This window comes from Scyliorhinus torazame, chromosome 4, assembly GCF_047496885.1.
Source record: "Scyliorhinus torazame isolate Kashiwa2021f chromosome 4, sScyTor2.1, whole genome shotgun sequence".
In the NCBI taxonomy this organism is placed as follows: Eukaryota; Metazoa; Chordata; class Chondrichthyes; order Carcharhiniformes; family Scyliorhinidae; genus Scyliorhinus; species Scyliorhinus torazame.
The window spans coordinates 100682446-100696941 of NC_092710.1; the positions used below are offsets into that span (position 1 = coordinate 100682446).

General features: G+C 46.9%; 1 protein-coding gene across 1 annotated transcript in view; it reads left to right on the forward strand.

The window, feature by feature from the left end:
* The window catches only part of LOC140411419 (uncharacterized), a 373458-nt gene that overhangs the window by 210041 nt on the left and 148921 nt on the right, over positions 1-14496 (forward strand). Inside the window, exons 13-15 of the mRNA XM_072500526.1 lie at positions 816-839; positions 6825-6869; positions 9309-9359. Of these exons, the coding sequence (XP_072356627.1) occupies positions 816-839; positions 6825-6869; positions 9309-9359 (120 nt within the window). The remainder of the gene's footprint in view (positions 1-815; positions 840-6824; positions 6870-9308; positions 9360-14496) is intronic.

Genomic DNA, 14496 nt, shown 5'->3' on the forward strand with positions numbered 1-14496 from the left:
TTTGTTTGATCACTTTCAACTATTAATTGTAAAGATATTTGATAGTGCAGAACTTGGGTATCTCTGAAAAAATCTTTTTTGCGATGATTGTTGCAAGATTTGGAGAAATGTTGCAAGGTGGAAGATGAAACCTCCAAGAGTACACCCAACTCTGCCCCAGTTTTAGAATTTCCATAGCCTGAGTGCCAAGAAGTGGATCTTAAAATGAAGTTAAGAGGAGTAAAAATGAAAGCTTATAATCCAACTCGGGTAAATCTAATGAATTAGCACTCCCAGCATGGGCTTCTTCACAATGGGTGTGCGTCTTAGGAATTGAAGCCAGACATCAGTGTGTGGTATAGCATAGTCTCCCTACAGTGCAGAAGGAGGTCATTCGGCCCATTGAGTCTGCATCCTACCCAGGCCTTAAACCCACACCCTATCTATATGGCCAATTCACCTAAACTTCACATCTTTGGACTGTGGGAGGAAACCGGAGCACCCAGAGAAAACCCACGCAGACACGGAGAGAATGTGCAAACTCCACACGGGCAGTCACCCAAGGTCGGAATAGAACCTTGATCTCTGACGCTGTGAGGCAGCAGTGCTTAACCACTGTGCCACCCATATGTTTCATCATTCTTTAAAACTAAAGAATTGTAAATCTTCCTTAACTGAATTCTCAATACCTGTTTCTGTCACTTAGAACTTATCAACCATCAACTCAAATAGTGACGATTTATCTCTGATGTATCCTGTGTGTGATCTCACTGAAATCGGAATGTACAGACATATGCTTACCTCACATTTAATGGATTCCTTTCTGTCTCTTACAGATTGCGGGACTGAAGGGAGAACCGGTAAGTAATTGGCCTCTGACTCAGAAAAGTATGCTTAACATTTTTTTTTACTGCTGAACAAGTGAGCAGCTGAGACATAATAGAAGCCGCAAGAAGTCATGGCTGATCCCTGGTCTGTGCTGACCATGGTGATCTCAGGTGGGGCAAGATGCTTTGGCTTCAGGATCCATGGATTGATGGCTGCAAGGGTAGAGGAAGCTCGATCACACAAAATGTTTTCTCAAGTTTGATAACATTGGCCCAATCCTTCCGACATGGGGAGCGGTGAATGGCTCAACTTCATAGAATCGCTACAGTGCAGAAGGAATCTATTTGGCCCATCGAGATTCCACCGACCCTCAGCAAGTCCCGATGCACCCACATCCGCAGTACTTGCAGGGGAAGGTGCTGAGGTGATTTAGAATTGCTGGAATGATAACATGTATTAAAGAGCTGTTCTGTGGAGAAATGAGGGGTTGTTCTCCTTAGGGCAACTAGGTTACAAACCGATTTATGAAGCTTTTGTTGTATAAATTTAGAGTACCCAATTCATTTTTCCAATTAAGGGGCAATTTAGCGTGCCCAATCCACCTATCCTGCACATCTTTTGGGCTGTGGGGGCGAAACTCAAGCAAACACAGGGAGAATGTGCAAACTCCACATGGACAGTGACCCAGAGCCGCCATCGACTATGAGACCTCGGTACCGTGAGGCAGCAGTGCTAACCATTGCAACACCGTGCTGCGTCCTTTATGAAGCTTTTAAATAGAGTGGAAAGGGAAACCTGTTTTCAGTGGCAGAGAGGACATGATTTTGAAGGCTCGTGGTAAAAACACCAGGGGCAACATGAGGAAATATGATTTTACTCAGCGAGTTATGATCTGAAATGTGCAGCCTGAAAGGTTGTGGAAGTACATTCATTGATAACTTTGAAAAAGGAATGGAATAAACATTTGAAGGGAAAAAAAATTGCAAGATTATGTGGAGGAAAGCAAGGGAGTGAGACTAATAGCTCTCTCAAAGGGTCAGCTCGGGCATAATGGGCTGAATGCCTACCTCAGTGTTGTATTTATTTATGATTGTGCACGCATTGAGCTGTGTGGTTTTACGATCAGGAGATTCTCTTTGCTGCCCAGTGGCTAGCTATACAATGGCATGAACCAGGGGTTGTAATCATGAAACCTTCTTGTTGCCCACACAAATCCTGCGATGACTGGAGAATTCCGGCCCTGGTCTGGAATGCCTGAAAGTGTTGTTGGCATAAACAGGTTCCCTTCTGAAGGGGAGTGGGTCAGGAAACGTGAGCAGAACCACAAGTTCAGAGCAGGGAAATTAGTTTAATTGGATAGCATGGGCACGATGGAATGAATGGCCTCCTGTATTGTCTGCTCTTGCGTGTCGCCACGTGTGATTTTATTCTAGTGATTAATTGAGGATGTAAGTTGTACCTGAGACCTAGATAATGTACCTCAGTTGTGCAAAGCCTTACTCCAGCAGGTACCTGTCAGTTTAAAAACTGAGCGGCTTTGAAGGTTTTGCAAGGTGAATTAAAGACCTCCGTGTTGTGAGGAAATACTGGTCACGAAGTGATACTGAAGTAATGTCAAGGCCCGAGGGAACGAGCTCAGAACCAGCATTCTGAGAGAGGGAATCAGGCCAAAGATTGAGTATGAGAAGCAACAGGGTCTGAAGTCAAACCTTGCGAAATAACTTTTCAGCTCTAGTTACTGAAGGGTTGCCAAAAAGGCCTTGAATAAATGCAACACGGTCAGGATCTGACACTTGAACGCATCAAGCCATTCAAGCCATCTAAAAATCCTCACAATTTTCAGTCACGATTCAGCAGGCACTTGGCAATGCAATGCAAGATGAATGACATTGATCCAAAGCCAACTAACCCCTCCCTCCCTCATTCAATTCCAGAGCCAGACGCTCCAGTGCAATGAATCTTGACACCCTACATACTGCTGGCCACTGTATATTTACATTGAGCAGTAATCACAAGACCTTGTTTTTATTCTTGGCACACATTCCCTTCCTGTCCTAATGAATGTAACCCATGCCAGGGTATGAAATGCATAGAATTACATAGGATGTAATAACAGTAAAATGAGCTATTCAGCCCAGCTGGTCTTCAAGCTCCACATGAATCTTCTCCCACCACTCTCCGTCTCCTCCTATCAACCCTGTCAAAAATATAAGAGAACGAGAAGGAGGACCAGAGTCCAGCATTCTCCACCATCCAACACCATCAGGGCTGATCTTGGGCTACAACCCCATATTCCCACCTGCACCCCATACCCCTTAATTCCCAGAGAGACCAAACGTTTGTCTATCCCAGCCTGAAATATATTCAACAATGAAGCATCCCAACCCCCTGGGACAGAGAGTTCAAGAGATTCACAACTCTTTGGATTTTCTCTTTCTGCCGCTTGTCAATGGGATTTCCGTCGGGAAACCCATGTGCGCCGCCAGAAGCAAAAGAGAATTTTCCGGTTGTAATTTCTCTTCATCCCAGTCCTAAATTATCGGCCATTTATTCTTGTGTTTTAAATTCCCTCAACCGGTGAAAACAGTCTCTCAGGGTAGGATTTTCTAGCTCTTCCCGCAGGCTGGACCTTCCAGTCCCGCCAAAGACGACCCTCTGCGGCGGGATGGGTGAGCCACGCAAAAGGCCAGAGGCTTTGGCAGGACCACCGGACGATCCCAACGATCCCGCCAGCAGCCTATGCCGAACCGCCTCGCTACCAGGGAAAATGCCCGGTGGGGGGGGCACGTTCTTCCAAACTGCATTGCATATCGGCCAGATTTACTCATTATAAAACAATCCCCTCATGCCAGGCACCAAGTTAATTAGCCTTCGCTGTGCCGCCTCCTATATCAGCATACCCTTTTATTCATTTCTCTCTCAGATTCTCCTTAAATACTATTCGCTTCAACTTGTGTTCATGCGTGCCACATTCTACCCACTCTATATAAGGAATTTCCTCCTGAATTCCACATTGGTTATATTAGTGACTACCTTATATTAATAGCCCCCCAGCTTTGGTCTCTGCCACCAGTGAAAATGTGTTCTCTCTGTCTGCCCTATCAAACCCCAAAGTATTTTAACAATATTTATCAGGTTATCCCTCAGACCACTCAAATTCCAGGGATGGCAGGATTGTGAGGAGAGATTGTGGCGACCAGGCCTATGTTGACTGGAGTTTAGAAGAATGAGAAGGGATCTCATTACGATGTATAACTTTCTGACAGGGCTGGACAGACTGGATGCAGGGATGTTGCCTCTGGCTGGAGGGGTCTAGAAGAAAAGGATCACAGCCTCAGGATATAGGATTGGCCATTTAGGACTGATGAGGAGTAATGTCTCACTCAGAGGGTGGTGAACCTATGAGATTCTCCACCACAGGAAACTATGGGGGCCAAATCGCTGAATATTAGAAAGAAATGGTTACATTTCTTATCTCTAAAGGTGTCAAGAGGCATAGGGAAAGTGAAGGAGTGTGGTATTGGGATAGAGGATCAGGCAAAATTGTAAGGAATGGCGGAGCAGGCTGGTAGTGCCAAATAGCCCACTCCTCCTATCTGCTATGTTTCCTCAGAATGGGGGCCATTAAATACCTGGGGCGTCATTCTCCGACCCCCGCCGAGTTGGAGAATCGCCGGGGGCTGCCGTGAATCCTGCCCCCGCCGTTTGCCGAAGTCTCCGGCACCGGATATTCGGCGGGGGCGGGAATCGGGCCGCGCCGGTTGGCGGGCCCCCCCGCTCGATTCTCCGGCCCAGATGGGCCGAAGTCCCGCCGATAAATTGCCTGTCCCGCCGGCGTGGATTAAACCACCTTTTGAACAGCGGGACAAGGCGGCGTGGGCGGGCTCCGGGGTCCTGGGGGGGGCGGGATGATCAGGCCCCGGGGGGTGCCCCCACGTTGGCCTGGCCCGCGATCGGGGCCCACCGATCCGCGGGCGGGCCTGTGCCGTGGGGGCACTCTTTCCCTTCCGCCTCCGCCACGGTCTCCACCATGGCGGAGGCGGAAGAGACTCGCTCCACTGCGCATGCGTGGGAAACTGTCAGCGGCCGCTGACGCTCCCGTGCATGCGGCGCCCGGAGATGTCATTTCCGCGCCAGCTGGCGGGGCAACAAAGGCCGTTTCCGCCAGCTGGCGGGGTGGAAATTCCTCCGGCGTCGGCCTAGCCCCTCAATGTTGGGGCTCGGCCCCCAAAGATGCGGAGCATTCCGCACCTTTGGGGCGGCGCGATGCCCGTCTGATTGGCGCCGTTTTGGGCGCCAGTCGGCGGACATCGCGCCGTTTCGGGAGAATTTCGCCCCTGATTCCTCATCCTGGAAGTCAGTCTGGTTTTCCTGTCCAGTATTGGAAACCGGTAGCTGATCCTCCGCGACCCATTTCCCACCATCACTGATACTGAGAATATATCTCAGCATCTTTCGCTGTAAGGATCTCCAAGCGATTATCGGGAGCAGGAATGGGAACCTTCCCCAGGATGGCTGATGCCAGTGGAAGCACCTCTAATGTCTTAAATATTCCGGGTTTCACATCTGGGGGATGACGGCCTTGTTTGTGTCAAGACCACAGGAAGTGTTGCAAATATGCACTTAACCGCCAAGGGATCTCTGACCACTCTTGAGGTAGAAGTGGGTTAAATGACAGAGGTGTGTGCTGTACCTGGTGCAATGCTGTGAAAAGCATTCTAAATGCTTTATTTTCATGATATAATTGTGAATCTACACACTTGGGAAAGAACATAGGAGCAGAAGTAGAACATACAACTCCACGAGCCTTTCCCAACGATCAGTTTGATCATAGAACATACAGTGCAAAAGGAGGCCATTTGGCCCATCAAGTCTGCACCGACCCACTTAAGCCCTCACTTCCACCCTATCCCTGTAACCCAATAACCCCGCCTAACCTTTTTGGTCGCTAAGGGCAATTTATCATTACCAATCCACCTAACCTGCACGTCTTTGGACGTGGGAGGAATCCGGTGCACCCGGAGGAAACCAATGCAGACATGGGGATAACGTGCAGACTCCACACAGACAGTGACAGCGGGGATCGAACCTGGGACCCTGGCGCTGTGAAGCCACAGTGCTATCCATTTGCCCTACTATGCTGCCCTACCATGGCTGATCTGTACCTCAACTCCACCTACCTGCTTTGATTGCAGAACAAAAATCTTTTGATCTCAATTTTGAAATGTTCAATTGTCCCCAGCTTTTAGGGAAGAGAGTTCCAGGTTACCACTAACCCAATGGCCAAAATCTTCCGTTCTCGTTCCCGGCTAGGATTTTTCCGGTGCCGCTACAAGTGAATGGAGTTTTGGCTGGAACACCAAATTCTCCATTCTATTGCGCGACAGGTCCTGCCACGGACAGACCAGAGATTCCCTCCCTGCGTGTTTCCTGAGATCGCTCCTGCACTACCTGACTAACTTTCAGCGTATGCCTTTGTTCTGGACATTTTCACCTGGGCAATCTGTTTAATTCCCTGCCCAGTGAAGCAATTGAAATGTAAAATGAAATGAAAATCGTTTATTGTCACAAGTAGGCTTCAAATGAAGTTACTGTGAAAAGGCCCTAGTCACCACATTCCGGCGCCTGTTCGGGGAGGCTGGTACGGGAAGGCTACCTCGTTGATTGTTTTTAAGGCAAAGGTAGATATATTTTTGAACAGTAAAGGAATTATGGGTTATGGTGAGTGGGCGGGTAAGTGGAGCTGAGTCCACAAAAGATCAGGCAAGATCTCATTGAATGGCGGAGCAGGCTCGAGGGGCCAGATGGGCTACTCCTGTTCCTAGTTCTTATGTTCTTGTTTAAATAGCTTCGAGCTACCTTATTGGCACTTTTAATCATCTTAAACACCTTAGTTAGATTCCCCCTTAATCACCTGTACTCAAGGGAAAACAAGCCTAATTCTGCGACCTGTCTTCATACTTTAATTTTCTTAAGCTCTGAAGTGATCATGTTTAATCGGAATAATATTTTTACAGGGTGAACCTGGTGCCTATGGTTTACCAGGACCACAAGGAGAAAGGGTGAGTATTTTTGCAATATTATATATTCTGCCTAGATTGAATATTAAATCAACGCATTCCCCTCTCTCTATTGGCACTGTTTCTGTGATGCACCCAGACGTAGTGTTAACAACTCTGGATGGAGTCCGAGTATTTTCATCAAATAATTGCCCATGTTTTACTGCCCTGCCCAATTAAAAAGCTTCCCTACCGTCTGTGTTTGTGACCAATTTTTCTCCTGGGTTTTGCTCTTCGCACTGTCAGGAGATTAATCTTCAATTCTTGGAGACTCCAGCGCAACCCTGAAGGGTTGGAAAACCTACCTTAACATAGAAGATAATGAACATAGAACAGTACAGCAGAGTTACGGTCCTTCGGCCCACGATGTTGTGCCGACCATTTATCCTAATCTAAGATCAACCTAACCTACACCTCTTCAATTTACTGCTGTCCATGTGCCTGTCTAAGAGTCGCTTAAATGTCCCTGATGACTCTGACTCCACCACCTCTGCTGGCAGTGCATTCCACGCATCCACCACTCTCTGTGTAAAGAACCTACCTCTGACATCTGCGCTAAACCTTCCTCCAATCACCTTAAAATTATGTCCCCTCGTGACAGCCATTTCCACCCTGGGGAAAAGTCTCTGGCTAACCACTCTATCCATGCCTCTCATCACCTTGTACGCTTCTATCAAGTCACCTCTCTTCCTTCTTCGCTCCAGTGAGAAAAGCCCTAGCTCCCTCAACCTTTCTTCATAAGACATGCCCTCCAGTCCAGGTAGCATCCTGGTAAATCTCCTCTGTACCCTCTCCAAAGCATCCACATCATTCCTATAATGAGGTGACCAGAACTGGACGCAATATTCCAAGTGTGGTGTAACCAGGGTTTTATAAAGCTGCAGCAAAACCTCGCGGCTCTTAAACTCAATCCCCCTGTTAATGAAAGCCAACACACCATACACCTTCTTAACAACCCTATCAACCTGGGTGGCAACTTTGAGGGATCTATGTACGTGGACCCCAATATCCCTCTGTTCCTCCACACTTCCAAGAATCCTGCCTTTAACCCTGTATTCAGCATTATATTTGACCTTCCAAAATGAATCACTTCACAATCATCTAGGTTGAACTCTATCTGCCACTTCTCAGTCCAGCTCTACATCCTGTAAATGTCCTGTTGTAATCTGCAACAGCCCTCAACACTATCTACAACTCCACCAACCTTCGTGTCATCGGCAAACTTACTAACCCACCCTTCCACTTCCTCATCCAAGTAATTTATTAAAACCACAAAGAGCAGACGTCCCAGAACAGATCCCTGTGGGACACCATTGGTCACCGACCTCCAGGCGGAATACTTTCCATCCACTACATTCGCTGTCTTCTTTTGGCCAGCCAATTCTGTGTAAAGACAGCCAAATTTTCCTGTATCTCATGCCCCCTGACTTTCTGAATGAGCCTACCATGGGGAACCTTGTCAAATGTCGTACTGAAATCCATATACACCACACCCACTGCCCAATCTTCATCAATGTATCTTGTCACATCCACAAAGAATTTAATGAGGCTTATGAGGCATGACCTGCCCCTCACAAAGCCATGCTGACTATCTTTAATCAAACTGTTTTTCTAAATAATCATAAATCCTATCTCTCAGAAGCCTTTCCAGTATTTTGTTCACCACAGACGTAAGACTGATGGGTCTGTAATTCCCAGGAATTTCCCTATTCCCTTTCTTGAACAGGGGAACAACATTTGCCTCCCTCCAATCATCCGGTATTACTCCAGTGGAGAGTGAGGACGCAAAGATCATCGCCAATGGTGCAGCAATCTCCTCCCTCGCTTCCCGTAGTAATCTTGGGTATATCCCGTCTGACCCAGGGGAGTTATCTATCCTGATGCTTTACAAAATTTCCAGCACATCCTCCTTCTTAATATCAACCTGTTTGACCCTATTAACCTGGTTTACACTGTTCTCATGAGCAACAAGGTCCCTTTCTCTAGTGAATACTGAAGCAAAATATTCATTAAGGGCCTCCCCTATCTCCTCAGACTCTAGGCACAAGTTCCCTCCACCATCCCTGATCGGCCCTACTCTCACTCTGATCATCCTCTTATTTCTCATAAGCTTAGAGTGCTTTGGGGTTTTGCCTAATCCTTCCCGCCAGGGCTTTTTCATGCCCCCATCTAGCTCTCCTAAACCCACTTTTGAGATCCTTCCTGGCTACCTTGTAACCCTCTAGAGCCGTGCCAGATCCTTGCTTCCTCAACCTTACGTAAACTTCCTTCTTCCTCTTGACTAGAAGCTCCACTTCTCTTGTTTTCCAAGGCTCCTTCACCTTACAACTCCTTCCTTGTCTCAGTGGGACAAACTATCCAGCACTCGCATGACTTTGAAATGCCAGGCAATTGGAAACAGGATGAAGTTGACGTGTGGCATTGCCAATGTTTGTTTTCCAGGGTCCTGCAGGGCCTCAAGGTCTTCCAGGTTTGGTGGGAAAAGGTCAAAGGGTGAGTAAGCTTTACAAGCAATCACCCTGTTTGGTTGGAGTCGGTGGGCTGGACTGGTCAGCCTTAAACATTATCGATTGATAGCTCAGAATGAGAAAGCCATTGAGTTGACTGGACTTGGAGCCAGTGGCCTGGGAGGTGAGAGTGTTAAAGTCCCCTGGTTTCTACAATTAGACAGCAAGTGTTCAACCTGGAAAGCGGAATTGATTTTCTGTTTCTGCTTAATATTACAATTGTGATATGAGAAGAAGAACATAATGTGTAATTGGATGGTGATGTCTTTTTATATATTGCATAACAATTTGAGATTAGGGCAGGTTAAGTCATTTTGTAGTTTACTTCTACTTGAGGAGCAGGTTGCCATAAAACGAAATAATATATATTTTTTAAATTCATCTGGTTATTGTGATTTGTTGCCTGTTCTCTTTCCTTCCACCACCCACCTTCTGTCCCCAAGATGTTGGCTGTTTTCTGGGCCACAGTTGCGATAATTTCTAAAAGTAATTCTGGCGATGTGGGCACCGCCACCTAGGCCAGCATTTATTGCCCATCCCTAATTGCCTTTGAGATGGTAGTGGTGAGCTTCCTTCTTGAATCACTGCAGTCCACATGGTGTCGGTACACCCACAGTGCTGTTATGGTGGGAGTTCCAGGATTTTGACCCAATGACAGTGAAGGAACGGCGATATATTTTCAGTCGGGGTGGTGATTGGCTTGGAGGGGACCTTGTAGATGGTGGATTTCCCATGTATCTGCTGCCCTTGTCCTTCTTTCGATTGAAGGCAGATAATTCTCTGAATGGCTATCAATTGAGAGAGGAAATGTGCAACGAGACCCGGGTGTCCTTGTACACCAGCCACTGAAGGTAAGCATGCAGGAGCAGCAGCGGTAAAGAAGCCAAAAAGTATGCCTGCCTTTATAGCGAGAGGTTTTGAGTACAGGAGCAGGGATGTCTTGTTGCAATTATACACGGCCGTGGTGAGACCACATCTGGAATATTGTGTGCAGATTTGGTCTCTTCTCTGAGGTAGGATGTTTTTGTTATGGAGGGAGTGCAGCAAAGGTTTACCAGGCTTCGTCCTGTGATGGCAATACTGACGTTTGAGCAGAGATGGAGTCAATTAGGATTACATTCGCTGGAATTTAGAAGAATGAGGGGGGGGGGTTCTCATTGAAACCTATAAAAATCTAACAGGACTAGACAGGGAAGATGCAAGAAAGACGTTCCAGATGGCAGGGGAGTCCAGAACCAGGGGTCACAGTCTGAGGGTACAGGGTAGACGAGGAGAAATTGCTTTACACAGAGTGGTGAGCCTGCAGAATTCTCTACCACAGAAAGCAGTTGAGGCCAAAACATTGTGTGTGCGGTTCAGCGACCCCGTAGCGCCCGGTGTGGAGCTGGGCGCATCACACACGAGCCCTAAATCAGACTCTGGGCTGGGCTGATCGCGAGTCACCCGATTCACTCTACCCGCGCGATCTGGATCTCGCCCTCGCTGGGCGAAATCCAAATCTGATTATTTAAATGGGTCTAACAGCTCATTAAAATACCAGGATGTCAGATTCACCCAGTTGACGGGGCTCAGTGGCCACACCTGGGAGACATCGCCAGGGTGCCATTTAGTTCTGATCCACACAAACATGGACCAGGCATAACAGCACCTGGGGAGTCTTCCGGGCCATTGGAGACCCCCGGATGGTCAGGGACAGGGCAAGGTCGCCGCATTATAGGAAGGATGTGGAAGCATTGGAAAGGGTGCAGAGGAGATTTACCAGAATGTTGCCTGGTATGGAGGGAAGATCTTATGAGGAAAGGCTGAGGGGCTTGAGGCTGTTTCCATTAGAGAGAAGAAGGTTAAGAGGTGACTTAATTGAGGCATACAAGATGATCAGAGGATTGGATAGGGTGGACAGTGAGAGCCTTTTTCCTCGGATGGTGATGTCTAGCACGAGGGGACATAGCTTTAAATTGAGGGGAGATAGATATAAGACAGATGTCAGAGGTAGGTTCTTTACTCAGAGAGTAGTAAGGCCGTGGAATGCCCTGCCTGCAACAGTAGTGGACTCGCCAACACTAAGGGCATTCAAATGGTCATTGGATAGACATATGGATGATAAGGGAATAGTGTAGATGGGCTCTAGAGTGGTTTCACAGGTCGGCGCAACATCGAGGGCCGAAGGGCCTGTACTGCGCTGTAATGTTCTATGTTCTATATTCTAAGGTGGCATCCTGACACCTGAGCATGCAGGTAGTTCCAGGTGGTACTGATAGGCTGCTCGGGGCACTGCCAGGAATCCAGGCTGGCAGTGCCAGGGTGCCCATGTGTCAGGGGTCAGGCCTGGCAGGGCTTTGCCATTGGAAAGGATGAGTGAGGGCTTCCCAGGGGGCCTCCCCAAGTTTAGGAGATTACGGGTTTCAGAAAACTGGGCGGGGAGGTGGTGGAGGGTGGACCTGAATGGGGGTGGGGAAGTTCCTGGCTGCCGGACAAAATGGTGCCCCGATCTGCGAGAAACCTTTCCAGGAAACTACTGAAAGTGCTGCCTCGGCAGAGAGAATTTCCTCGAGGCCAATTAAATCGGCAAAGTACCATTTGATAGGGGTATGTTTCTCGGTGCCGCAGCCACCGAGAAACAACCCACTAAATGCGCCGTCAAAGGACTTCAACTTCAGTCCACTGAATCACACCCTGTATGTTTTCAAGAAGGATTTAGATACAGCTCTTAGGGCTAAAAGATCACCGGATAGGAGGTAACGCAGGACTAGGTTCCTGAGTTGGATGATCAGCTATGATCATAATGAATGGGCTGGGTGCGAGAGACCCTTTGGGGAGAAGGAGGTGGAAATATACAAGTAAAATAAATCTACGTTTTTCTACAGTCATCGCTTCTGACTGGTCACTTGCCTGAAACTTTACAGTGATATTTATGGATGAACATTATCAAGATTCAGGGCCGGTATTCTCCGTTGCGGGTCAACCCCATTACCGCTGCTAGCGAGGACGGAGAATTTGGTGCTCAGCCAAATTTTCCATTCACTGCACCAGCACTGCAGAATTCTGCTGCCTTGAATTGATGGAGAATCCCACCCTAGGTTTCTTTATCTATGGGGGGGTGGGGTTGAAATTCTGTCAGGCTTATCCTGATCATTGTAAATTTGGTCAATGAGAGTAAATATTGGCATCATTTTCCCTGGGCTTCCATGGATTTTCCACCAAAGTGACAGTGGGCAATCGGAGAAAATTGTGGCTGAAATTCAAATTCTGTTTTCGCTTTGTGGCTTCTCAATTTTTTCCAATGCTGTTTGCAGGAGAGCCTGCAATGTGGGCGCCGCTATATACGTGGCAGGCACTTTTAAAAGAACACATGTTTACATGTGTGGGAGAGGCAGGATTGTGGGAAGACGATGTGCAGATGGGGCCCAAAGGTGCCAGAATTAGTTTTAGGTGACGAAGCTGGCAACTGGAAAGAGTAGCATTGGGGGAGCATTTTGCTGAGAGTGATCATAATTAAGTTACTTTAAACATAATTCTGGAAAAAGGCAAAGATAAAACTGGAGTTAAAGTTCTAAACTGGGATGAGGCCAATTTTACTCGGATGGGAGTTTGATTTAGCAAAAGTGGATTGGAAACAACTGCTTGAAAGTAAATAGTGGGAGGCATTCTAAGGGTGATTCAAGGGGTTCAGAGTAAACATGTTCCCACAAAGAAAAAGAGTGGGACTTCCAAATATAGAATCCCTTGGTGCTTGCAGGATAAAATAGAGCAGGAAAGGCGAGTTTATGCAAGACACCGAGAACTCAATATTACAGAAAGCCGAGAAGTGTATAGAAAGTTCAGAGGTGAAATCAAAAAGGAAATTGGGATAGCAAAGAGAGGGCATGAAAGGATATTGGCAAATCGCATCAAGGAGATCCCAAAGATGCTTTATCAATACTTAAGAGGAAGAGGATTGTTGTGTATTCATAGTGTTTTGAGTGTTTCCTCACTTATTGTATTCACTGTTTGTATTATAGTTCGTTAGTTGTCTTTCCATGTGTTCATTTTGTTAATAAACTATCTTACTAGTCAAAGAGCTAGATGTTCCGTGTGCATCTGTACTATGGCTGCAACACAGAACATAACAGCCGATTAGCGTTTGTAGGCACCCTAAGAAACAATAAATAATTGAAATTGTCACTGCATGAAAGCTGGTGATGGGGGAGCCAAATAACGGTTGCAGCCAATATAGGAACCAAAAAATCACCAAAAAATCCAAAGGAAGCAACCTTGGAGAGAAGGTCGCCACACGCTTCGGCTGAAAAGAACTTGGTAGCCGTGAGTACCAAATACCCTGCAACAACAAATTTAGAGCTGGTGGTGATGGAAAACACAAAGGGAAACATGCTGAGCTCGCGTTGTGCCTTATTTTGGGGAGAAGTGGAGAAATGGAGAAGGTAGTTCTAAAAATTCATGGTACATTGTGCACACGCAGATCCTTCCATAGAGAAAAATTGAGTTTTTGCTGCCATGGGACTGTCTGAAGAGAACACAGAGTGATGGAGTAATTCCAGAACAATTCAAGAAGCATTTGATACGGTGCCACATGGCAGGTTGGTTAGCAAATTAGATATGTTTGGAATTGATGGGTCCTTGGCAGCATGGATTCGAAGTTGGCTATGGGATAAGAAACTAAGGGTAGGGTTTAGATGGGCATTTCTCAGACTGGAGATGAGTTGAAAGTGGTGTTCCCCAGAGCTCAGTGTTGGGACCCTTGCTTTTTCTGATTTATTTAAAAACAATTTAGAGGTGGGTATTGAGGGCAAAAACTCTAAATTTGCAGATGATACTAAGCTAAGGAGAATAGTGAATTGTCAGGATGATGCTGAGCGACTTCACAGGGACATTGACAAGTTGGTCAAATGGGCAAACACCTGGCAGATGAATTTCAATGCAGAGAAATGTGAGGTCATACATTTTGGGAGAAGAAACATGGGGAGACAATATAGGCTCAACGGTTCAACTTTGAGGGGAGTGCAGAGTGACCTCAGGGTTCAAGGGCATAATTGTCTGACTGTGACCAGGCAAGTTGAAACAGTTGTTAGGCTTATAGGATCCTTGGGTTTATCAATAGAGGCATAGAATATAAAAGCAAGGAAGTG